Genomic DNA, 27021 nt, shown 5'->3' with positions numbered 1-27021 from the left:
GGCACGGGGCTTAACACATAGTAGGTGCTTAATACCAGGGAGTCATCATTACTATTGCTACTTTTTGCTCATTATTCACGCTGTTCTTTTGATCTTGTTATCGCTTTTGTTTTGCTTTGTTTTTCCCACACACTTTCTCTTCACTTTTAGTCAAGGATCTTTTCCTCAGCTATAAATTGTGTTAAGCTTATGTATTCGTTTCTGTAATAATCACATTCTCCCTTCTTCTTCTTCTCCTCCTTTTCTTTCTCTTCTGTCTCTTTCCCCACTCCCAAGTATTGCTAAAATATGAATTATAAATTACTAGCAGTAAAATTATAACAAAATCATGAGTTCCAGGGTTTTTTTTTAATATCTATATGGGTTGGTAGCTTTTAAATCAGAACTACTAAATTGCTGATTTTTTAAAATCTTTAGCATTTCTATAAAAGCACAGTTCTTCAGTGTGTATTGTAATGAGGTCATTGACCCATTAGGACTACAGAGAAATATGGCTCTTAAAATTCGCTCACCCACCTCATCAGCAGTAAACTTTAGACTCATTGATTCTAGTGCAGACTTCAAAATGAAGGAGGAGAAGCAGAAAAATTATTTACCTGCATGACAAGTTGATAATCACGTGTTTAGATCTCTTCATTATGCCCTGTGGTTTTTCTGGATCCTTGACTTCGGATTTTGCCATAGACATTTTGCATTTCTTGGGGGAAAAAATTCATAAAAATCATGACAAGCCACACTTTTTGAAGGTACCCATTGTCATCATCAGTCAGATTCTCACGGGAAATAGAAGCCACAGAAGAACAATCATAAATGACAGTTCTTATTATATAATTTGTATGCACTGACATTTGCTACCCTGTCTTTAGTATAGAGCTTAAAAGATCTCCTTTCCTGATGTTTTTCATCTTCCCCTTCTTTTAGTTTATAAAAATAACATTAAACATAAACTAATAATAATTATAGCAATACTACCGACATATCTGAAGTCTTTTGTAAATTTTCCCCCAGAGACAAACTTTGTCATTTTTGTATATAAACCTTCCCATCTTTCTTCATACATGCATTCAAGTCTATATACTTGTGTATGTCACATATCTGTATTACATACACTTTAAAAGTAGTGTTAGGGTTTTTTCCCCTAAAAGTGAACTCTGAGGCAGATTTGAGTATATTTAGTTTATTCGGGAAGTGATCTTAGAAGATAGAAGTAAAGGAGTGGGGAAAATGAGAGAGGAATGGGAGACAAGTCCAAAAAGTTTGTTTTAATAAGCAGATTTTGGCTGTGAGTGATTGAGTTCAGTTCTGCTGGGGAAGCTCTGAGGAACCGTATGAAATGCACCCCAGATGAGGAGGCTGGAGCATTTATTGTCCAACTTCCGTGCTCTCTTGGTTGAAGTTTGCCCCTGGGATGTTAACTCCCCTGCCCCTTGGGCTCTGCCTGTGCGCAGATGAGCAACCTTCTGCAGCTTTGAAAAACGTTGGGTGGAGAGACCTCCAGCGCTGACTGGCAGTGATGCCTGTGACTGTCCCCCACGGTTGTGCTGTAATCAGATGGGCCCATGACCTGTGCTGTGGTACAGTATGAGCATCAAGCATCCTCTATAATCCTGTCTTGCCTGCTATTCTTCAACTAGCTTTTTAAAAAATTCAGCAATGTATCGTGGGTACATTTCCAAGTCAGTACATGCACACATACTTTTTATTTTGAATGGCAGCATTCCTTCCTGAATATTAGAGTGGGCTAGTTAATTATTTGAGTGAGAACAATGCCAGTTTTTGTCTCATTTTACTGTGTGAACTTAAAAGTATGCTAAGTAATCCTCCCTAAAACCCAGAGTGATTTAACTTCTTTTCAAACAGTGCATCTCAAACTCTTATGTACACGTAAATCACCTCCGGACCTTGTTAAAATACAGATCTGATTTAGCAGGTCTGGAGTGGGACCTGAGATTCTCCATTTCTAATCAATTCCCAAGTGTTGCTGATCTACAAAGTTTGCTTTGAGTTCAAGGTTCTACCACGAAATAACCCGAAGAGAACTTGCACATGATGAAAATATTCTTTATAAAATCTGGAAAGTTTTCATAAAGATTGACGCATTGAACTAGGAGTCAGGAGAATGTAATTTCCAGCTACGAACTTGCTTTGGAAACTGGGGCAAGTCTTTCTTCTCCTCTGAGGAAATCCTGGACATGCCTATCATTCAGTTGCCTTGGTTCTAATGTTGTATTTTATGATCCAATGTGTTCATTCCTTTGCTTGCAAAGAAAACATGCTTCTTGTCTGCTCAGTTCTATAAATGTGTTTGGCTAAGCTAGACCATAAAACCGGATTTAGGATATTCCGGGGTTCCTGAATGTTTACATTTATACATCATCACTACTCTTATGAGTTGAAATTAAATGAATCAGATCACAAACTTAGATGTCTAATGGATATATCAAACTTAAAGTATCCAAAAGACACTTCTAGATTCTCTCTTCAGATTTGGTCCTCCCTGTCTTCTATTACAATAAAAAGTAACTGTGTGATTGAAGATGTAAATGTCACTTCCTTTCTCTAATTCCTCATATTCCAGCCATCAGAAAGTATGTAGAATCTACCTGAAAAATAGATTTTTTTAAATCTACTTTTCTCTACCACTATCTCCACTGTTGTTTCCATAATCACTCCCTGATCTGCTCAACAGTTTCCCAGCGCCTGGGAACCCTGCCCCATTTCTTAGCTCTCCATTCTCTTAACAAATTTCTTTCCTCAACATGTCAGACCGTTGTCTTTCCCCACTTGCACTCTTCATTGCCTTCCCATTGCACGTGGGAACATAATCCCACTTCCCGGCATGGAGGCCAGCATGGCCTACAGTGTCCCATATGATCTGGCCCCTGCATACCTTTCCAAGTTACTTCATGCCACGACCTCCTAGTTCACTGTGTCCCAGACCCACTGGCCTTTTTGCTGTACCTTGTGCATAGGAAGATCTTTCCTACCTGAGGAACTTGGCCTTTCCACATTCCTGAAAAATATTTTGAATTCTATGAATTTTACAGTGTTTTTCTTTTCAGTTAACCTGAAATTCATCCATCCTTTCTCTGTGTAAATTTTATCATATTTAGCTATTTTAAGTCTTAATCTAGCAATTTTTAAAGGTTCACAAGGAAATGAAGATAGAAAGAGAAAAATAAAAGGAAGCCATGATTTCTGACCTTGCTGCCCTTCCTTGCTGTCTTCTTTGATTTCTGATTTCCTTTATGCTAAAACAGGTAGTTTTCACAGACTAGCTAATAACTTAAATGCTATTACCTATGAATAGATACATTTTGATTTAGTGCTTTCTTTAATGTAAGCTTCTGAAATTGATGTAGTTACCTATTCCCTCAAGTGCTTAATTTTATTTTCCTTCTCATTTACTCGAGAAGAAAACATAGGCAGACACCCAGTGAATGTGTATAGCAGCTTAAGAGTTAAGAGGAGAAGATATAGATATTAACATCTATAAAGTATCCATTTAATTCTCACAGTAACCCTAATGGTCGCAGTATCCTTCTTTTAAATGATCTGGATACAAAGCCTTAAAGGGATGAACTCACTAGTTCAGAATTATAGTGTGTGTGTGTATATGTATATGTACAATCTCCATACATATAAAGTTATATGTAGCTAATATGTAAGTGCTTCTGAATTTGAAACCAGATTGGCCATGGAAATCCCTGGAAGTTTTCCATTGTATTGGCATTTTTCTCACTGGAGTCTGTGGAAATTATTTTCAAGGATTCATGAGTTCCCTATGAGAATTTGTCAATTTGGGGCTTTGTAGTCTATGATAATCTTTAAAAAGTTATGAAAGCATATTTGAGGTCATCTGGTTGAGCAGTTGATGTCACCACCTGTGTCTGTATTTGTGTCTATAATCAACATTGTGCCAAGGAGACCCACTGTCACTGTCTGGGGCTAATGAGGAAAGAACAATGCAGACATAATAAGTAAATAATGCTTTTAAGCCAAATGAAAGCTGTTAGCCTGGCAAGCTACGTTCAGATGAAGGTTTCATAGTGATTCAAATAGAGAAAAGTAGTGGAAGAATCAGAATGCCACATGGCAAAAAGAATATAGCCCATGAATTTCAAAAGTATTTGGTACTGTAATAGTAACGCATTCACATTACAAGGGGCAATTTAGATTTGGCAAAACTATATCATCCGTGATATTAAATTAATGTTTTAATAGTATTGGTTGTCCAACTTTGTTTTTGCGTAATTTTAGAGTGTATTTGGCTTAATAGTTGCATTCACACTATAAACAGAGGCATTTATACCTCATTAATTAAATACACATATTTAAGTTCTCTTTAATAAAAATAATCAAATCAACACTGAAAGTCTATTATATATGTTTATATAAAATATATAAATGATATTTACTGATAGATATGTAATTACAGTGTGTGTGTATATATATTTCTCTTCCTTCCTTCCTTCCTTCCTTCCTTCCTTCCTTCCTTCCTTCCTTCCTCCCTCCCTCCCTCCCTCCCTCCCTCCCTTCCTTCCTTCCTTCCTTCCTTCCTTCCTTCCTTCCTTCCCTTTTCTTTCTTACTTTCTTTAATGGGGTTGATACCAGGGTATCTCAACCTTGGCATGACAGATACTTTCTTTCACAGATAATTCTTTGTTGCAGGGGGTTTCCTGTGTGTTGTGGGGTACCAGGAGCAGCCCCTTCACTGTGGTTGTGACAAACAAAAATGTTTCACATATTGCCAAGAATCCCTTGGGGGGCAAAATTGCCCTGTTTCAGAATCACCGATCTATGCATTACTCAAATATAGTAACCACTGTCTTATCCCATTATTACTATCATGGTTGCCAAGTGGTGATTTTGTGATCTGAACATTCCTTTGTCATTTACTAGTTTGTGTTCTACTTTAAGGAATCCCTCATTTATTTAGGTTTTCACTTATATTAGAAGAGACTCATAGATTCTTATTTTATTTTATGTGTTAAAGTTGTTACTGACATTTTGTATATTTATGTTGAAACGTTTTGACTAGAGCTCTAACAAGGTAAAGATAAATGATGGATGTGAACTAGCTATTCTTTCTCTCCTCTTTAGTGTAGTATATTAGCTACTTTGCGGTCCTATTCAGGTATTAGGGTAATCCAGCAGAAGCTACCGTTGTCTCAAAGGTTGGGTGCCAGTTCTGCCTGAGTGATTCATTGAAGTGGAGCTGAAGGAGCGCAAGTCACTCTCTCCTTGGAAGCCAGGAGCATTTTATTGTTCTTAACTGTGCTGAGAATGCCAATGACTCTAAAGCTGGGGAAAAAAGACTCTTAATGAGTTTCAGCATTTTAATGTACTGCAGGTTCCCAATTGTATGAATTTAAGAAGCTTAGCAATTCGGTATCTTCTGAATAATAGCATTTATTTTATACTCTAAATACTCCCGAGGAAGTCTGAATAACATTGCAGCTTCTTTGGTGTAATAGCTTTGGTGGGCTAATTGACTTGAACAGTGGAATTGCTTCTTAAAAAAAAAAAAAAGCCACATGGTTTTGATTAATGAGCCCAGTAATAAATCATTAATCTTTTTAGCTCATAAATGATAGGAACAGTGTTCTGTTTCCCCCCCGTGATATATTTCTAGATTCTCTTGCTGATACAGTGGCCACATTTTATGGATCTTATCAGTTTTGTATGCCCATCTCCACATAATTTAATATAATATCTAGTAAGCTTGCACTTATGAGGAAGGCAATGGGACAGATTTTAAATAACAGTAATATTTCTTTTATGAACATGACTTACATTTAGTTAGTAACTGTTCTCTTGCAATGTCCTAAATTTCTTTATTTATATAATTTAATAATAATTATAGAAAGAATAATGAGTTATCGAGCTTCTCCTATGTCCCTGGCACTCTACTAGATTTTCAGTATATTGTGTCATTGAATTCTCACAATAACTGTCTGACGTTATTAGTACTATTATTTCCATTTTATGGTTCAGGAAATTTCCTGAGAAATGTTAGTAACTAGTTAATGTCATAGAACTAGTTAATGTCAGAGCCACCGTGTCACTATCTGTTTGCAGATTATTCTTACCTGAAGTTTTCTGGAGGTTTATGGATAAAATTATTTTTTGTTGAAATTGAAGTATATAAATAGTTCAGCCCAAACTGAAATTTTTGGTTGGCTTAGAGCTTAACATATCCCAGGGTTTTTAAAAAATATTTCAAGAATTAATTTTCCTGTTCATCATGTAGGTGAAAAACCATTTAGATCATCTAATTACCATTTTGAGGAAAACAGAATTCCAAGTTATGAACTGGAAGAGTGTGGAAGGCAGATATCTATATTCTTGGCTGCCCTAATGTGTTAGCTAACAGAAATAGCTCTTTATTGTTGACATTTGGTTGTCAACTATCCACTAGGCTGAACTCCCTAAGGTAGGCAGGGATCATGGCCTATCACATTTGTGTCCCCAGGATTTAACTTAGTGGCCGGCATATACTAGATTAAATGTTTAATGAGTGGGTGAATGAAGGTCAATAGTAATGATGTCAAAAATAAGTGGATGATCCATTTAGTAAAGTGTCTTGAGCCGAGATATGTAAATCAACACATGACTTTGACTTGGATTAGTGTTGTGACCCTGAGTGCCTCCACTTGGTCAAGTGCACTAGTCTACTGGGCCACAGAACTTCTGTATATAGAACTGAATGGAAAACTGAGAGGTAAGCCTTCCTTTTTCATTTCTAGGCAGTCTTGGTGAAATCGTTTAACTCACTGTTGAGTCATATTAAGAATAAGACTTATCGAGCCAGCCCTGAAGGTCTAGTGGTTCAAGTTCCATGCACTCCGCTTCAGCAGCCTGAATTGGTTTCCCAGTCCCAGAACCACACCACCCATCTGTCAGTTGCCATGCTGTGGCAACAGTTCAAAGAGAAAAACTAGAAGGACTTACAACTGGGATATACAACCAGGCTTGGATCTTTGGGGAGAAGAAAAAAAAGAGGAAAGATTGGAAACAGATGTTAGCTCAGGGCGAATCTTTCCCTGCAAAAAAAAAAATATATGGTAACCTACTTAAATTTAAAAAAAATAAGATATCTCTTTCCCACTGATGAGTTTTAAGAAAATTACAATTAATGTATGTGCCAAATAAAAGCTGGCAATGATGGCGGAAGCTACTCTTTTAAAAGGCAAAGTGGTTTATCTCATATGAACACCTTCAACCAACAGTTGTACCTCCTCTTGGCTGTTTCTCTACCAAGGTCACAATGTTAATATAAGAAATAGAAGCAGGACAGTAGCACCTAGTTAGTTTCCTTTTCCTGGCCCCCCATGCAATCCTGCATTGAAAGATTGGTCTTCATTGTGAGACACACACACACATGTGAACCCATACTGATGTACCCACACCCACAGACATGCACACACCCCATACACATTTTCTCCAAGCTGATGTTAAGGATCATAGGCCACCAAATGTTTTGCAGCCTGTTCAGGCTCTCTTTGAAAAGACTAGGATTAAATAAACCTAGGATATGCCATCCTTCACTTAGACTGACAGGATTTAAATGTACAGCTGAATTTGTTTTTTTTTTAAAGTGCTGATGTAGAGCTGACTGCCTCCTCTTCCTCTGTAACATGTGAAATGTGCGTTGCTTCACAAAGACAGTTTCCTGTGAAATTGATATTGGACAATTTAGGAATAAAAGTAGATTCAAGCAAAACAGCAATGCAGGGGCTGGCCCCGTGGCCGAGTGGTTGGTTTTGCATGCTCTGCTTCCACAGCCCAGGGTTTCACTGGTTTGGATCCTGGGTGTGGACATGGCACCATTTGTCAGGCCATGTTGGGGCAGTGTCCCACGTGCCACAACTAGAAGGACCCACAACTATAATATGCAACTATGTACTGGGGGAATTTGGGGAGAAAAAGCAAAAAAAAAAAAAAAAGGCAGATTGGCAACCCAGCCCAGGTTTACCTCGGGGGCAGTTTTAAAAAAAAAAAAAAAAAACAGCAATGCAACAGCAACATTTTGTATACAAAGCTGGGTTTTTTTCACTTTATATATATTAAACATACATATGTATTTTTAATTTATCCTTATGTAATAGAGGTTAGAAGAAACTAGCTGGGTATGTTTTTCTTACTAACTTGGGAAATTTTATTGCTCTAGCCTTGCAAGTAAGACTTAACTTTGGGTCTTCTTTCACTACCTCATTTCCTCAATCTGATTAAGTGATTTCCATTCTTAGTCAGAAAGGTAAATTGTGCCGCTAAGTAGGTTTACACGTTGAACACCTGTAGGAATCCATCCACTGGTGACTCCTTCCTCTTGATCTCTCAGAAAAAGTTGTAAGGCAGCCATTAAACACACTGCTCTTATCTTGAAATCTCAGGCATCTGATCCAAATAGATTGGGATTTGAATTCTAGTTGGATTCCTTAATAGCTGTGTGATCTTGGGCAACTGCATAGTTTCTTATGACCTCAGCTTTCTCACATGTAAAATGAGGACATTAACTGTATTTATCTCAAGGGTTGTTTTAAGGACTAAAACCATAATAAGTTTAAATAACTTTAAAGCATAGTGCTTGGCACATAGTAAGCTTAAAATTAGTATTAGATCTTATTGTACCATAAAACAGTAATAATATGAATCCTATCTGATGTAGGGGAGGAAGAACTATTCCTCTACCCTCTAGGTTCTTCTGGCTGGTCTAAGAATTAAATTGACGTGAGACAAACTTACAGGAGAAAACCAAACAAATTTAATAGCATGTATACATGGGAGAAACCCCCCAAAATTGAATAACTCATCCAAATGGCTGAAGCCACCACCTTAAATACCATCTTCGGCTAAAGACAAAGGAGGATGTTTGCGGTAGTGGTTTGGGACTTCAAAGGGGAGGAAAGCAATTCACGTGGAGATGGAAAAGCAAATATTTGGTAAAGAAATGTTTGCCATGCCTTGCAAAGACGATGAGACCTGGAGAGGACTTTGATCAAATGCGCCTTGCTAGGTTCCTCTCTGTCTACCACATCTGGTACATATTATACTAGTTCTCTATAGTATTATCTCCTTCCTAGAACAGGCCTTCTATCTTAAATTCTTTTTTTTTTTTTTGCTTTTTCTCCCCAGTTGTACATTTTAGTTGTGGATCCTTCTAGTTGTGCTATGTGGGACACCACCTCAACATGGCCTGATGAGCTGTGCCATGTCTGCGCCCAGGATCCAAACCAGCGAAACCCTGGGCTGCCAAAGTGGAGGACGCGAACTTAACAACTGGGCTGCAGGGCCAGCCCCTCTTAAATTCTTTTAGGTAGTTAGGAGGAAGGTCAAAGTTTCTCTCTGAGTCTTTTGTTCCTAAAAATAATCAAGACAAAGAGACACATTTTGGGATGGCAAATTCTGATCCCCCACACCAACAACAAGTAATTTATATGATGTGATAATAATGTTAATCTTATGTAGCAATGAATATTTCAGCATAAGTATTTATACTAAAAATTTATTTGTTGTTTACAGGAAATTTAAATTTAACAGGGTGTCTTGTATTTTATCAGGCTGCTCTAATTTTGTAGGACATAGTGTTTGCCACGTGAGCTCTGTTGCATAATTCCAAGAGTCACCATTAGTGCTGTGGTTGTAGGGGTGCCATTTACATAGAGTACAATGAGAATGGTTGCCCTTGGGTGGAACTCTATCTCCCTAACATCCTTTATATCTCAGTGATCCATTTGTGGGTGTATACTAAATATGCTTGTGAGCCTAAGCTGTCATATTCTAGGCAGAAGATATAAAAATGGTTTGCATCTGTTCTATATTTGTTGTGATTATTCCAGAATAAATTAATAGGGTACCGTAGTAAACTTACGACTATATTCATGTCATTTCCATAATTCCAGTTGTTTGAAGGAGGAACATGGTCATTATCAACATATCGGGTGACAACTTCCTATCCCAGAGTTCACAGCAGGCTGATAAAATAGATATAATAGGTATCTCTGGGAAGCCCCTTCAGCAAGGTGAATTAGACTCTGAGAAGATGTGGTGCGATTTGTTTACAATATTGAGTAGTTCTCTATAGTTTTGTTTCCTGTTCTTATTTTTGACTGTCAGGACCCTGAGTACAAAAGCATACATATTTGTGATATAGTAATATATTACAATAAAAACTATAGAGAGATCTCAATATTGTAAAATGTTAATTTAGCATTTTCTCACAGGAGAAACCATCACATCAGGGCTGATAACGTGATACTGAGCTCGAGTTCATGAGGTGCATGTGGAGGGAGAAGTCAAGGAAAGCCAGGAATCCAATCTGGCCACCTGTTCCAGGACCACAGGTAATACAAATTCAGTTGTAAAGACTCAAGAGGCTCATTTAATCATTCACTGCTCATCTCAACTTGAGGCTGATCTAGAAATGAAAGCCAGCCACAGCCTTAAGGAACAGGACAAATGACAGGTGGTTCAGGTTGTCCTGTGCACTGGCCATGGTTTCATAGTCAGGCCTCTGCTGAGTTTGTTATCTAGAATTAAACCCTCTGAACTTGAGGATGTGATCTCCAATTGCCAGTGCTGTGCTTACATTAAATCTAAAATAATTAAATGCTCTTTTAAAACATATGTCCTGTAGGGAAATTGTTCTTAATGGTGCCTAGAGAGGAAAAACTCATAGTCACCCTCCTCTTACTTCATCACCATGTGAAGCTAGAAGAGAAATCACCCTCTCTCTTTTAGTGGAGGGAGAAGGCAATTGAAAACACAGGGCAGCCCCCTTCACTGCTTAGCAAACAGGATGGAGGACACCTTTATTAGTCACCCTTTAGGAGTGAAAACCTGCTTCTTGGCTGTCCTTCTTTACTCTTCCTTTTGCTCTTTAGTGCATTACCTGGGATGTATGCTCCTGGAGCACCTGTCTTAGAGGAAGACTGTGCCTCTCTCTTTACAAAGGCTATGGCTATGCGGCTAGGGAAAGCAGAAGTCCTAGTGTGACGGTCAGAGCTGAGCATGTGTCCTTATGTTTTCACAGCAATACAGACTTGACAAAATTAATACATTGTATTAGTTATGGTTTTCCAGAGAAACAGAACTAATAGGAGATATACATGTATTTATTTATTATATGATTATTATATGAAATCCACTCACAGGATTATGGAGGCTGACAGGTCCCAAGATCCACAGTCAGTAAGCTGGAGACTTGGTGGGGGGGTGATGTTGTATTCCAGTGTGAACCCAGCAGGCTTGAGACCCAGAAAGAAACAATGTTTCAGTTTGCATCCAAAGGTGGGAGAAAAACTCCTGATGTCCCAGCTTAAAGGCCATCAGGAAGGATGAATTCTCTCTTAATTCAGAGGAGGATCGACCTTTTTGTTCTCTTCAGGCCTTCAATTGATTGGATGAGACTACCCACATCAGAGAGGACCATCTGTTTCCTTCAGTCACTGATTTGGATTCAAATGTTAAACTTATCCAGAAAACACTCTCACAGATCTATCCAGAATATTGTTTGACCAACTATCTGGGCACCTTGTGGCCCAGTCAAGTTGACATATAAAATTAACCATCACATGTATGTACAAGACTGAAGCCAAGTATGGCCAGTATGGCTGGCGTCCTGCAGATCTCATCTAGAGGTGCTCTAACTCCAACAGCCCTGCACCAGATGTGCTGAGAATACTACTGGAAGGGTGAGAACATATTTGTACAAAATTAGTGTTAAACTAATTCCAAAACTTCTGCCTCTTCCTGGGCAGCTCTGACAGGGTAGGTTCTGACTCCTTACTTGTGTTTTCAGGGTGAACGAAAACATTAAGTTTGTATCATTATTAATTTTTGAAATGCTACAGCATTTCAAATAGACTATTCCATTAAAAAACAATTCCTCCTTTGTGTCCTCATTGATTTTCCTTTCCACAGGTGAAATCCATTGAATAACAGTATTTATAGGCAATCTTGAGTTGGTGTAGTGTAGTAGAAAGAGGACTAGATCAAGAGTCAAAGAATATCCCTTTTGATGTCATTTATTCGCTTACTAGCCATGGGACTTTGGTACTGTCTTAAGATGTCAGAACTGATATCATTTGTAGAGTGGAGATGATAACTCTTGCCCTATCTCCCTCATAGGGTTATTATAAAGGGCCACATAAAATAAATTGACCCTGAAACACTTTGAATACTGTAAAATTCTGCTCTATGTAAGGTAATAGTCTTGTTATCTTCAGTCTATATGAACATCTCTCTCAGTATGTTTTTAAAATATTACAGTCATAGGTTTGCTTTAGAGTTGTTTCGAACTTCCTCAGGATATTTCTGGATGTTTTGTCATTACTGCTCAGGATAATTCATCTTGAGACAGCTCTATCTACCTTATAGTTCAAAAATGACCATAACTTGTTTACACAAAATTTTGTGATTAAAAAGGACTTAATAATATATAAAGCAAGCAAAAGCTAACAACTTACTAAGACCCATAGAGTATTACATTATGATGGAAAAAAATGGGAATATAGTCCCCTAAAACAGTATTACTTAACGTTTGGGCCACCAAATGGTATCTGTTCCCAATGAAATAAGTACAGAAATTGAGAGTAAGCATTTAAAATCTTTTATAACAATTTCACATTAACATGACATTGAATCCAGATGCAACTTTGGTTTGTTGAATGTAATAATAAAAAAATTGCAAGTTGCATTTTGCGTATTTTAAAATTTATTTTCTATTAATTATTTTTATTGTATTTTACAAATATGGGCCTATGACAGATTGAAAACAAAATTGGTCCTCACCCCAGGTAGCTTGAGAAACATTGCTCTGAAGTCTCTAATGCTAATAACTACTTCCTAAATATTTAAATGTGGTTTTGTCAAGCATGAGTGTTATCAGATTAAGTTTTAAAATCTTGTTCTACTAACTTCTTTTTCAGCATGATGTATATAAAATAGCCATAATTCATATCCATACAACAGAGCCCCAGATATAACCCTTGATCTAGGTACAGGCAGTGACTTTTTGTCCTCCATTTGTATTCATATGCTTGGCTACCTTGAAATGTTCTGAAGTTCTCAAGTTGTCTTAAACTGTTAAAAAGCAAACGAGTGCCCATAAATCTTATTTAGGCAGTTTACAAACATTGAAAACCCAAGAAAAGGGAAGTCATTTCAGGAAAAAAAGAATTATTTACGTATTCTTTTTTCATTTTTGTTTTTGCTGAGGAAGATTCTCCCTGAGCTAATGTCTGCTGCCAATCTTCCTCTTTTTTTGTATGTGAGCCACCACCACAGCATGGCCACTAACAGACGAGTGGTGTAGGTCCACACCTGGGAACTGGGTCCAGGTTGCTGAAGTGGAACGTGCCGAACTTAACCACTAGACCACTAGAGCTGGCCATACGAATTCTTGAGTGAAATAACATGTCTCTGCTCCTGTTAACAAGGAAGAGGGTGCTTTTCTAACTTTTTCACCATCTTTTAGCAAAACTAAATAATAAATCAAGAAATCCCTGTACAGATGAAAAGATGTAGAAACAGATCAAAATCAGGCAGTTACTTATGATGACATGGTCAGTTAAATGTAATAGATCATGAATTGTAGTCATATACTTTCACAGACTAGTACACACTGCAGGGTATTCATTCAGTGACTCTGTGTGAAATGCTGCCTAAGGCTAGGAACTTTTTTTTAAAAAATAGCTTTAACTCAATGAATAAGCAAAAGTGATTTAACAAGGAATTCAGAGATATTTATTTCTGTCTGTACTAATATTCCTTTGGACCACAAACTGCTGTCTACTATTCATTGGATTTTAAGAGAAAAGGCAGTGTCATGAAGTGGAAAGAATGTTTGACCAGGTTTCAAATGACATGGGTTCTATTTCCAGCCAGTTACTAATTAGCTGGGCAGTCTTGAGCAAGTCATAACCACTCCTCTAGCTTATGTTTTCTTCCATCTATTAGATGATCAGATAGAATAAGATACCCCCTTAGATCCATTCTGGAGCTAAATGATTCTAAAAATTTAAGTTAAAAAAGACTTTTAAAGAAATCTTTTAGATTGTAATTATCACATAAGAAGATTTTTTTGGAAGGTTAAAAGGAAAGTGTTCCTTAATACATAATGCCAAAGAACCTTTTGAAAGGGATCATCTATTTACATAAACCTGATACATAAATAAAGTTGAAAGTAAAAATATGAATGTATATATTATTTTGAAATTTATTCTATACAGAAATTAAATTCTATTGTCAAATGAACACACATATTCAAGACCAATACTGCATTTCAGAGGACGGAATTACTTAACAACACTGTGCAACACTATATTCTTTCTGTGAATACAAATTAAGGAATGACACTATCCAGTGCTATATTCTCTCTGTGAATACAAATTAAGGAGTTGGCCTTGCTGTTTGAATTTGGATTCAGAAAATAGCTTACTGGGCAATCCCTTATGTACTAAGCTCTGGGTGTTTATTGCACATCATTTTGAGAAGCTGCAATGCATGCTACACTTGGAGAATTTGGAAATGGATTTGAATCAGGGTAAACTGGTACGTTGCTGCCTAGAGAAAATGAAAAAGTCTGTATAGTACCCTGGAACAGTGGGATTGGTTGCTTCTGGTTATTTAGCCTGATCGAGGATGGAGGGGTGTGGAATGTTGGGTAAATTCCAATCCATTCACGAGACTGCAGTGTGCTGAAGCCCACTCTTAAGAAGCTCTGGGTTAACGCAGGTGCTCCCAAGCTGTGGAATATGTCTCTCTCATGGAACTTGAGTTGATCTAGGCGTGTAGCATCCAGGAATCACATCATAAGAAAATTGTTCTTTTCTTGATTCTTTCTCAGTTCTGATTCTTCCCAGGAAAAAATATTCCACCTGTGTTAGTGTGCTTCTCACACCTCTCTTACAATTTAAATTTAAAATTTAGTTACAAATTTTATTTGTAACTAAGAGAGAATCAACTGAAATGGTCAAAGCCTTCTGTAAACAAACAGTATCTAGCTATAATTTAAGAACATCGATTCGTTCCCTCTTCTTACAGTAACCTATTTCTGCCAAGTGATACTAGCTTTTCACTTACAGTAGCAACATAAAGTTATCTTTTTAAATGAACTCATTTAAGACCAAAGGTATTGATGTAAAGAAAACTTTCAAGTAAATTAAATAATAGTACATGGCTGGCAAAATTTTCTAAGATGATATGAAATGACTAAAGCTTGGGAAATGTTGGGCTAGTGGAAAATACACTGAGCTGGAAAATAAGAAACTTGGTTGCTCCATCTAGTTCTAACCCTGTCACTAATTATCAGATTGTGCTTGGGCAAGATGATGAATCTTTCATGCCTCATTATCCAATAAGCGTAATGATATTTGCTAAGCTACCTTTGGAGTGAGGATGTGAAGATTAAAATCAACTGATAGGTAGTGAAATACTATAAAAGTTGAAAATTGTATGTACATAAGGTATATTATCATGTATCTGAAACATCACTTTTCCTTCTCTCTTTTTTTCACCATCCCAGCAACAAAAAAAAAGAAAAATGATTATGACCATTTAGGAAAGGATAATATTATCTCTGTTTTCTCTCTTGGATCATGCCATTTATTAGTAGTGGGTATGTGTGTGCATGTGTGTGTGTGTGTGTGTGTGAGAGAGAGGGAGAAACAAAGAGAGAGAGAGCAAGAGAGACTGACTACAATTGTACAGTTTCTACATCTGTACTATTCCTAAATACTAAAGCTGTGTTGTCATTTTCTGATTGAGTATACGTTTATTTTCCATAGTGATAAAAAAAGTTTAAAAACTAAACTATGTTTAAAAAATGAACCTAATAATAGATCTTATTTGTCTCAAAGCTTAATAAAAATATTATGACCTGTCTGAATGTTTAGAGCTGTTAAAGATAATGGAGTTTAGCTTCATATCAAAATTGTTGATTGACCTGAAGTAATATTTGGAATCTTGCTTATTGTATTTTTTCATTGTGCTTAAACCTCAAATTTTCTACAGAATATGATATCATCTCTTCACAAAAGGTATTTTACTATTACATAATGTCATTTCCTATACACTTCAGAATTTCTTTTTCCAGTTTAATCTCCCTTATCCTTGAAGTTAAGATTGTTGTTTTTGGTTAAAATATAATGGTTCAGTTAAATATCTGATATTAATGATTAATCATGTCAGATTTATGGGTTTTATTTTTGAGACGTACTTACAACTAAGTTCTATCTTATTAATTCTTTGCATGAAATAGAGAACATTCATGCACATAGAAACAATGCTAGTGATTGTTGTTCGATTCTCCATTCTATTAAGCAAGGCTTATTTAAACACTGTTGCTACTGGATTAGAAAATGATAGACATTATAATCTCATTTGTATATAAATATTCATGTATGGTCTCAGGCAGCGATTCCCAAAGTTGAACAGTCAACAGAATCACCTGAAAGGCTTGTCAAAATCACTTGGCTCACTCTCCAGTTTCTGGTTCAGTAGTTCTGAGGTAGAGCCTGAGAATTTGCATTTCTAGTAAGTTCCCCAGTGACGCTGAGACTCATGGTGCTGTTCTGGCACCACACTTTTGTTCCCCATTGGTCTAGTGGAAGACAGTATAACAGAACAGTGAAGCCCACATACTTTGGTGATACTCCCAGGTTTCAGTCCTGGCTTTGACACTTATGAGCTATGTAACTTGGACAAGTTAGGGATCACTTTTGTCATCTGTAACATAATAACAATTATATTTATTGGGGATATTGAATGAAATAATGCATATTAAGTCTTGAACACAATGCCTAGCATGCTATGAGCACTCACTAAATGCAACATTAGTAACTAGTGGTGATGGTAGTTAGAGTGTTAATAGTAGAAGTAGTAGTTGCTAGTAATAGAGAAGGATATACATATTTACTTAGTTCAATTGCAATAAAATTTTATTAGTCTTTTCTAAGGAAGCCTGGACAGAGAGCTTGGTTTTGACTGATTACATTTTTTCTATGAGAAACACTCTGGCAAGAAGAGAATTCAGTGAAAAGAAGGGATGCCCTTAGTGAAAGAACATTCAAGAGTGTGCTGGAGATTGGAATCTAGATTATGGTTTAATCAAAAGTTTATCCATTTGTGCAATATGTGTCTTAATATTCAGAACTTATTGCATTTGTTTCTTTGCTTCCCTTAGCAACAAGAGCAAGACCCAACAAACCTATACATCTCAAATCTCCCCATTTCTATGGATGAGCAGGAACTTGAGAATATGCTGAAACCCTTTGGACATGTCATTTCCACAAGAATACTAAGGGATGCTAATGGAGTCAGCAGAGGCGTTGGCTTTGCCAGGTAAACACTTGCTCTGTCTATTATTTGTCTTTCCTCATTGTTCCCTTTTAAGTCCATTCCTTTCTAGCTCTAGGTCCCAATGCAATAGACTACTCAAAGAAAAAAAACAGGGTAGCTTATCAAACTGACTGTGTCTTCGCTTGGAGCCAGAGAATTCCAATGTAATTATAAATATGTTGGTGCTTGCTAAAATATGTATGTAGAATGTTTATATGTATCTCAGGTCATAATGATATGCATACCCAATTCCCAGTCCTCTGTATGCCTGTAGATCAACAAAATCAGATGCTGCCAATTTCTGCCAGGGATAATAAATGCCCAGTACCGCAAACCTAAAGAGCCCATGTGGTGAGCAAAGCATTCAAATCTTTTTGCATTGATTTCCAAAGAATGAGGTGGTAGAATTTCTCAGTCAGGTTAAGAGAGGAAAGATTTAGAGAAATAGGAATTGTTGGGAAGTCCCAAGGAACCCAGAAATATAAGGGGAGGTCAAGGGGGCATTTGCATTGAAGAGGCCCTGGCTGTGTGTTTTTGATGTTTTACGCAGAACAGAAAAAAAGCAAATTGCACTTTTTTCATTGTTGGAAAAGGAAGAGTAGTTTTCATTTTAACTTTAAGAGAATGTTTACAAAAGAAGATCTCAGCCAGGAATGGAGTTAAAATGGTTGTACTTGCTGTGCTTTCATGAAAAACAAAGCTAAAGAAACCACAGAGAAAAAGAAACTGCTCAATGACAAAGAAGAAAAGTAAAAGCTGTGTCCCCATGGCTTGGTGTGTTTATGTGTCTCCAGCTGACTTCACATGGATGAATGGATGGATGTCAGTGTCATCTGGAAGTCAGCCCATTGCAGACAGGTGTGTCCACCTATGCTGAACCCTGCCATCACTTGGAAAACCATTCCAATCCAACTCTGTTAACCAACTTTGAAAGATAACAAATTATAACGTAAAGGTTAACTGATCTCTAACTTGACTACCTAGAGGTCATGGACCACATTGTAAAATTGTTTATTCCCCACAATGTTCTACACACAGTAGACCAGTAGACGTATGCAAGATATATGCTTAATGATTTGAAGAGAAATAAGCAGAACGAAGAAATTCTCCCTGACCTGAATGTATGCATGAGGCGTTCAAGTTTTCAGAACCTTCTTAACTGTTGATTTTCATGGTCAAGGCAGAGCTAATCACACCACCTGGGTCTCTGAAATCTGCCAAATTAGTCATTCTTGGATAGTGTACAGCTTGCTATTGGAGGTCTGACCAGTGTGGGTGTTCACTGAAATGACTGCCATGCTTCGCTTCACACAGCATGCACATTCCTTTGGTGCTTCCCCTACCTTTTGCTCCCCCAAAAAACTCTAACAAATTAGTTTCTCCTTCATTTGTACTCCTGCTGAGAAATGAACATATTTCAAATTCATCGAGAACATATTTTCTAAGATCTATGGTGATTTTTTTTTTAAATAAAGGATATTTGGCACAAAGTATATTAGTTTGCTAGGGTTGCCATAACAACATACAACAGACTAGGTGGCTTAAACAGTAGAAACTTATTTTGTCACAATTCTAGAGGCCAGAAGTCCAAGATCATGGCGTCAGTAGGTTTGGCTTCCTCTGAGGCCTCTCTCTTTGTCTTGATGGCCTTCTTTTCCCCATATCTTCACCTCATCTTCTCTTTATGTTTGTGTCCTAATCTCCTCTACTTGAAAGGACATCAGTCAGATTGAATTGGGACCCATCCATGTGACCTCAAGTTAATTTAAAGACCCCTTTAAAAGCCCTACCTCCTTCTGAGTTTGGGGGGAGACCCAGATCAGCTCATTAAACTAAGTTTGGGCTATTGCTTTCTCTCATCTCTTTCTTCTCTGCACAATTTGAGTTTGCTTAAAATGAAGAATATTCTTACATGCAGAGCTAAGTAGTGCAAATTGTAAGAGGCAAAACTATAATCATAGCATGTGGTGTCATGAAAGAGTAAACCTATTAAGTTTTTATTCTTTAGGAACTGAGGCAGGATGGAAATTGTAAATTATTATTTTATGTCTGCTCTGAATGCAGCTTCTCCCTCCTTCAATGCATTTTGCATATAGAAGCCACAAGTGATTCTTTAAAAATGCACATCTGATCATGTCAGGGGCCTGCTGACTTCCCTTCCATATGGCCTGAGTGACTGCATTTACCAACTTCACCATCATCCTTCATGTCATTATCCCTGATATCGCTCGTCTTCCTGCTCGTGTCCTGGGGACAAGCTCCACTTTTTGACTCTTTTGCTTTCCAGGACTCTTCCCCTGGTTTCTGCCTATTCATCCCTCAGATATCAGTTTAAATGTCTTCAAAGAAGCCTTCCCTGACCTCCAACCCCAGCCTCCAAAGTTGGGTGCTCTTGTTACAGCTCCTGTGGAAGTTTTGTTTTTTGTGTTTTTTTCCCAAATAAAATTTATCACAATCGCAATGAATTTGCTATTTAATTTCTGTCTTTGCCCACTGGATTGCACATTTCCTTAAGTCAAATTTCTTTTTTCATTTTTGGATGGATGAGTGGTAGACTGCATAATTACCTTTCTTTGAAGTTCCGGAATGGCTAAACTCCAAGCAATGATTTTTAAAACTTTGAGCTTTGAATATGAATTATCAATCACATTCCAATACTGAAACTTAGATCTCTGTACTCTAAATTATGTATTTCCCGATTTCAGAAAGTGGCATGTGGATTGAAAAAGAAAAGCTAGGTTCAAGTCAAGCCAAGGATTTCTTATGCCTAGGAAGTAAAGAAAAAAATGAATCTGCCTCTCTTTTGTAAGAAGCCAAGAAACTGACACAAACTAAGTATTTCATTCTCCACGTATCTTAGACCTGAAATTCTGAGAAACAGGATTCTGTGTGATTTACCTAAGTTGATGGGGTGAGAAAATAATTTTGGCTATTCCATATGTAAACAGGTCCACCCAAATTCCTACTTCCTCACACTTTAATATTTGCTCTGCATTTTCTCAAACAGCTATGACTATTGCCTTAACTAACTTGATCATTCACAAATTAACTCTGGCACAAGTTTTCCTCCTTTTTGAAATATCATCGTTTTTCCACTCAGCCTTTCTGATCAAGCACACCCGCTCTAAACCACAAAACAGAGATGATTCAAGTCTCTATTTTCTCAATTCTTCCAAGGATAGTACATGGCTAGTGAGAGAAGTTAATGGATTATATGCAATGGATGCCTTAGGACAGTGATTCTCAAAGTATAATTTCCGGGACAGCAGCCTCAGCATCACCTGGGAAATTGTAGAAATGCAAATTTTGGAGCCCCACCCTAGACCTACTGAATCAGCAGTAGGTGAGGGGTAGATGGGGTGCAGCAATCTGTGTTTTAAAGAGCACTTTAGGTGATTCTGATGCTCTCTAAAATTTGAGAAACATTGCCTTAGGGCATTAGGACTGGTTCTCAGAATCATCTGCAGAGCCTGTAAAAGATTGCTGGGCCTCATTCTTAGAGACCTTTTCAGATGGAGTTGATTCCTGTTGATGCCTCTATCACACTGTACCGCTTTCTCAAAATGTACTGCTCATGAATCTGCCTTTCTTCCTGTTCCTCAAGGGTAGATACAATGCCTTATTCTTCTTCTTATCTGTCCCAGCACCTAGAATGCTTTCTGACACATAATTGATCCTCAGTAAATTTTTGATGATGCATAAATGAAATCACTTCAAATTTTTTGGGCTTTTTTGTTTGCTTGTTTGCTTTTAACTGTAGCAATATGCAGGGAGATAGCATTTCATGATAATGATAAGCCAGTTCTGAGATGGGTGTCTGTCCTGGAATGTTAGAGAAAACTGCAGTAGCATCAGCTCAACTATTATTGGTTCACAAATTGTTTCTTCTAAAAATTTCTTCTTCTAATAGTGCCACAGGCATTATTAAAAGAATATGCTTATTCAATTGGGAGAACAGCCAGCCTATAGTTGTGCCTAGTAAATTGTACATATCTCTTCAATTTATGTCTCCAGTCTATAATTATGCCTAGTAAATTGTACATATTTCTTGAATTTATTACTATCTCAATTCACAAAATGTAAGTAATTTTTTCAGCAGGTTTCATTTTGAACATTAGCATTGGTTACTCCTAACCACCAGATGTGGTCCTTGATTCGTGTGTCAGAGATCCTAAAATCTCTTTGACTAGAAATAAAACCCCCCATTATTATTTTACTCACAAGCTATACATTAATCTTCTTTGATAACCATCTCTTCAAAGTAAAGGTAGTATCTTCATTTTATATTTAAAACACTGAACTTCAAAGCATTGATTTGCATGCCAGTAGGGTGCACAGACACACAATTACAGTCTTTTCAAAGTTCCAGAAGAACTAGATAGTGTCTAAAATTACAGATGTTTTATTTTATTTTATTTTATGTTTTTTTTTTACTCTCTCGTAACTTAAAACAATTTTGTAAGATCCACCCCCCTCTGGGAGGCATTTTATAGCCAAGTCATAAACCTCTAAAAACAGAAATTTATGGTGGGAATGCTGACAATCAGACAGTCAGACCCACTACTGCAGAGCTAGCAAGTGCCAACAGACTACCTTGCCTTGGAGGATGAGGAGCAGAGCATAAATCAGCCCGAGTCTGCAGGGACATGACTGTGTGTTCGTGTTATCCATTTCCCATTCCCAGAAACATGAGACCATTTGTCTAACAGAAATCACATTGAAAGAGTGTTATGAGCGGCTGGTAAAGAATAACCCAAAAAGGAGAAGGGATGGGGGGTAAGCATTCACAATTAATCCAGCTTCAACATCTGGGAACACAGAACCTCTTTAAGAAATGCATTTACTGTTCCCTGGTGAGCTAGAGAGCGTGAGAGACTGCTGAGCACAGAGACCTTTGTATTTGGTAGTAGTTTTCTCCCCTCTTTTGTAGTCTTAATTTGATTCTCACAGAGTTTTGTTTGAGTGACTTTTAATACATGGGCAGCCCGTGTTCTAGCTCTCCCTGCCAAATGAGCAAGTTTTCCAAGTAAATCGTTTCACCACTTCTTTCTTTTCACGAAGTAAAAAAATTAATTGTGAATATAGGCAGACAAATATTAGCCTGATTGTTGAAAATCAGTATAAATAGCAGATTAAAAATATTCTTGTTGTATTTTCTTTTAGTAAAATTAAATATCATTAAAATTTGATTGATTTACCTTCTAGTGCTTGGTACTTCTTTTTGCTCCCTATCTTCACCCACCTCCTGAAATGTGAGAACTCTGATTCAGAATAAACATAATGAAAATATAGGAATTTTAAAAATTATAAAGCAAATACCAATACTTCCTGTATTCCTGTGTAGGCAAATATATGATCCTTTAAAATGACCATCAAGCTTATCAAAATGTGTTTATTGTTTGGAATGTGTTTAGATCATATCCACGTTGAATTTACCTTTGTGTTAACAATTTCTCCCTTGCCGTTTTGGCATTTCTTTTGCCATTACTATCTCAAACACATGGAACTAGGAAATCAAATGTGAGCAAAGAAAATCTCTAAAATGTAAACTTAGTGATTAGTAATCTCCAAACTACAGCTGTGTTTGCACAGAAACAGGTTACAATTGTGTTTGCTAGATTGAAGAGAATAAGAGTTGTTATTCCTTTTGGTGACTTTAATTCCTCTCCCAATTGCCAGCAGATGTGATCCACCGTCCACCCTCCAGCTTCTTCATCTTTGTTCTTGTTTTATGTGTCTCTTCACTGACCTTCATCCATTTCTTCTCATTCCTTCTTTGTTTTCTTTTTTGTTTTTTTTTGTTTTTGTTTTTTTTTTTACCATCAGAAAGTTATGATCATGGCTAACGAAAGCAGAACATTCTGCTTGCTTTTCCGTATATTTGAAGCCCTGGGTTTCAAAACTCAAACCAACCAATCAATCAACCAATCAAACAAATGAATTAAATTGCATCAAATAATCTACTATTCTGGAATCTCCTGGACTCACTTTTTGCTCTAGACATTGTTTTATTATTATAAAACTGAAATGACTAGATTCCAAAGACTGCCCTCTGTGGGATGGGAGGAGAGTTCTGAATATTAGTTACCCATGTAAAACTGAAATGGGAGAAATTTATTACCTCGAGATTGTAAATGGTGGCCATTCAATGTGCTCAGAGCCCGTAACATCTCTTTGCCCCGTACCTGCTCTAAGCACAAACCGTGACAGGGACTCTTGGGCCATCCAAAGGCTGCGGGCATTTGACGTAGGTTGTCTGCTTCCAGAAAATAGAGGAAAGACTTGGATATAGCATTTGGACTACAAGTGTGAGTCTCTTATTTAGTATCTTTCCTACATTCTCAGCTTTCTGTGAGTTGGACCAAGCCATCTATTCTCTATATCTGTGTGGTTAGGAACTTGGTTTTATAGGTCAGAAATAACCTAGCTTGCATCTTAATTCTGCATCTCCATCTACGTTCTTAGACGAGTTACTTAGACTGCCTGAGCCTCCTTTCCTCATATGTAAACTATATTCATTCATTATTCAGTTCATCTAGTAAATATGTCTTGGGCACTACTAATATACCAGTCATTGTTCTAAATACAGTAATTCAGAGGGATACAAAAAAGAAAAATATTTACTTTCATGGACTGAGATTCTACTGGATTGGGGAGACAAAAAATGTGTAATCAAACAAATAAAATAATGAATAATATCAAATAATTGTAGTGTCATAAAACAAAATAAAATATGAAGGCACAATAAAGAGTATGGCAAAATGAAAGGCTGGAGGTCAGCGACAGGAAAGCCCTCTGAGGAAAGAGCGTTTACACTGAGATGCAAATGATAAGAAGGAGCCAGCCGGGAGAGTCTCTTGGTGGGTTGGGGAAGGAAGAGAGTGACCCTGGCAGTGGGAGAAAGGGAATAGAAGATCTAGGGTGGGGCCAAATTCGGCAAATTTGGGAAACAGAAAAAAGGCTAAGTTGTTAGACCACAGAGAAAAGAAAAGAGATATAACAGATAATAATATCTAGGAATGAAATATGGCTGCAGCTCAAAGAGATTGATTAAAAGTGATAATGCATTCCAGTGGCATTTAATGGCAAGATTTTTCTAGACCTGAGCACACTATGCTTATTGATTCCTTCTTTATCTCAGTTTTAATTTTTTTAAATCGGACTTTCTTCAACTTCTTTGTCAAAATTGCTTTTGAAAACATTAATCTGTGGCTAAAAGATAGATCTAGATTATGCTGCGTCTGGACAAGGATGTCAGCCAGAAGAAGGCAGGTGATCTAAGTGAGAAGCAGTTCCCAGACTGAGTCTAAGGAAACTGTTTTTCTTACATTTTTCTTGAAACACACAGCTTCCAGGATAATTTTGTTTCTCAACTGTCGATAGTTTTATGGTGTAGCCATCAAGATGCTGGCTGCAAACAGAATTTCACGCCAAATGATTCAGCTGAAGAGACTAGAATGAAGCAGTATTTACAAGAGTGGGAAGGGTTAAGGGAGCTGATAAAGGGATGTTGAGATCCCCAGAGATGACCATCAGAAGGAAGCCTTTATCACCCTGAGAGCCGAAGGCAAGTGGAGGAGTGATTCCAGAGCCAGTGAGACAGAGCCTTGGAAGAGGGGCTGCCTGGAGGATCTGTAGACAGGGAGAGATGCAACCCCTGCCAGAGAGACAGTGCCAAAGCAGACAGAGAATGAGAAAGAACCAGTCAGAATTCTCTCCACTCCCACAGGCCCCCAATGGCTGAGTCCAATGAAAAGCTATCAGATAAGGGAGCTGGGATGGTACAGTCCGCGGAAGGATGGCTTCTTTGAGACGTAGAGCAGAGCAGAGAAAATATATAAGGGAGGGTAAACAGCAAAAACCAGTATATATGGGTAAATTAACTACTTTTCATTTCCTCTTGACTCAACTATTTATTAAAAAAAAAAAATGAAGAAGAAAAAGCAGTGCAAGGTCAATGATAACTAGCATCTGCTACTTCACTTTAGGATTGGCAATTCATCTAAGTTGGTAGGAATGATGGCAAATTGACCCCCTTTAAAGAAAACAATTGCTCAACTCTAGGCCATCTTGCTATGATGTCTTTTTTTCTGACATCACTTCTGACACCAAATATGTATGTTTTTCTAACACCAAAGACATGATTTTTTTCCACACCAGTTCTCCAGTTCTCTGACATCAACTGGGTGTCCAACAATTCAATTCAATTTTCACATTAACTACCCAGAGTTTTCACCAGACTCCAAAGGTTTAAGAACTCAGTCCCACAAGACTGTTCCCACTTCAGAGACCAGCCACAAATGGGGTGCCCAGGATACCCACACTTCTAGCAGGCCAACTACAAATTCAAGTATTCCCATGATCCCCCTCACATTTGACAATTCACTAGAACAGCCCACAGAACTCACAAAAACACTTTACTTACCTTTACTGGTATATTATAAAGGATACAACTCAGAACAGCCAAAAGAGATGCATTCGGCAAGGTATGGTGGTGGGAGGAGTGGCTCAGAGGTTCCCTGCCCTCTCTGAGTGTGCTGCCCTCCCAGAACATCAATTTGTTCACCAACCCAGAAGCTCTCCAAACCCTATTTAGTGGTTTTTATGGAGGTTTCATCACATAGGCATGATTGATTAAATTATTGGCCATTGGTGATCAAGCTTAATCTCCAGCCCCTCTCCCATCCCCAGAGGTTGGTGGATGGGGCTGAAAGCTCCAACTCTCTAATCACTAGTGACCAGCCCTATCCTGAATCTATCTAAGGGTCCCAGCTTGAATCACCTCATTAACATAAACTCAGGGTATGGTCAAAAGGGGCTCATTATGAGTATCAAAAGACATTCTTATCACTCAGGAAATTCCTAGGGTTTTAGCAGTTCTGTGCCAGGAACCAGGGACAAAGATGAAATATATTTCCATTATACCATAGTTGCCATGCAGAAAACATGGATCAGACCATCTCATTTTTCAAGAGGAATCAGAAACTCAAATGTTCATATGAACTCTCTCAATTTTTAAATGTTGACAACCATTTCAAATTTTCCAAAAACTCTTTGCAATCCAAACAGAACATACCTGAAGGTTAGATTTGGCCCACAGTTTCCAGTTTGGAACACCTGACAGAACTCCAGAACAGTGGTTTTCAACCCTGGCTGCATACTGGAATCACCTGGGTAGCTTTGAAAAATAAGTGCCTAGACTTCATGCCAAAGCAATTAAGTCAGAATCTCCTGGGTTGGGGCCCAGACATTGGTATTTTTTAAAATAGTTTCCTGATAATTTTAATGTACAGTCGTTTTTTAAATAAACTTTTCATTTTGAAATAAATTTAGTTTTACAGAAAAGTTACAAAGATAATGCAGAGTTTCCATATACCCCACACTCAGTTTCCCCCGTTGTTAACCCATTACATTATCATGGCATATTTGTCAAAATTAAGAAACTGACACTGGTATATTACAATTAACTAAATTCCAGACTTTATTTGTATTTCATGAATTTTTCCCTGGATATCTTCTTTCTGTTCCAGGACCCAATCCAGGGTACCCTTTTGCATTTAGTTGTCATGTCTCACCAGTCTGCTCTGATCTGTGATATTTTCTCAGACTTTTGTTGTTTTTCCGGAGTAGTACTAGCCAAGTATGCTGGAGAATGTCTCCAGAGCTGGGTTTGTCTGA

The 27021-nt window shown here is 37.5% G+C and overlaps 1 protein-coding gene across 13 annotated transcripts in view; it reads left to right on the top strand.

Moving 5' to 3' along the window:
* RBMS3 (RNA binding motif single stranded interacting protein 3) overlaps window positions 1-27021 on the top strand; it is a 1258536-nt gene that overhangs the window by 999687 nt on the left and 231828 nt on the right. For all 13 annotated transcript variants that reach the window (XM_046665635.1, XM_046665620.1, XM_046665611.1 and 10 more), the window contains one exon: window positions 17189-17346. In XM_046665635.1, coding sequence (XP_046521591.1) covers window positions 17189-17346 — 158 coding nt within the window. The remainder of the gene's footprint in view (window positions 1-17188; window positions 17347-27021) is intronic.

This window comes from Equus quagga, chromosome 1 (genome assembly GCF_021613505.1).
Source record: "Equus quagga isolate Etosha38 chromosome 1, UCLA_HA_Equagga_1.0, whole genome shotgun sequence".
In the NCBI taxonomy this organism is placed as follows: Eukaryota; Metazoa; Chordata; class Mammalia; order Perissodactyla; family Equidae; genus Equus; species Equus quagga.
Note: the sequence above shows the minus strand (reverse complement) of the source record. Positions and strands in the feature narration are given on the sequence as shown.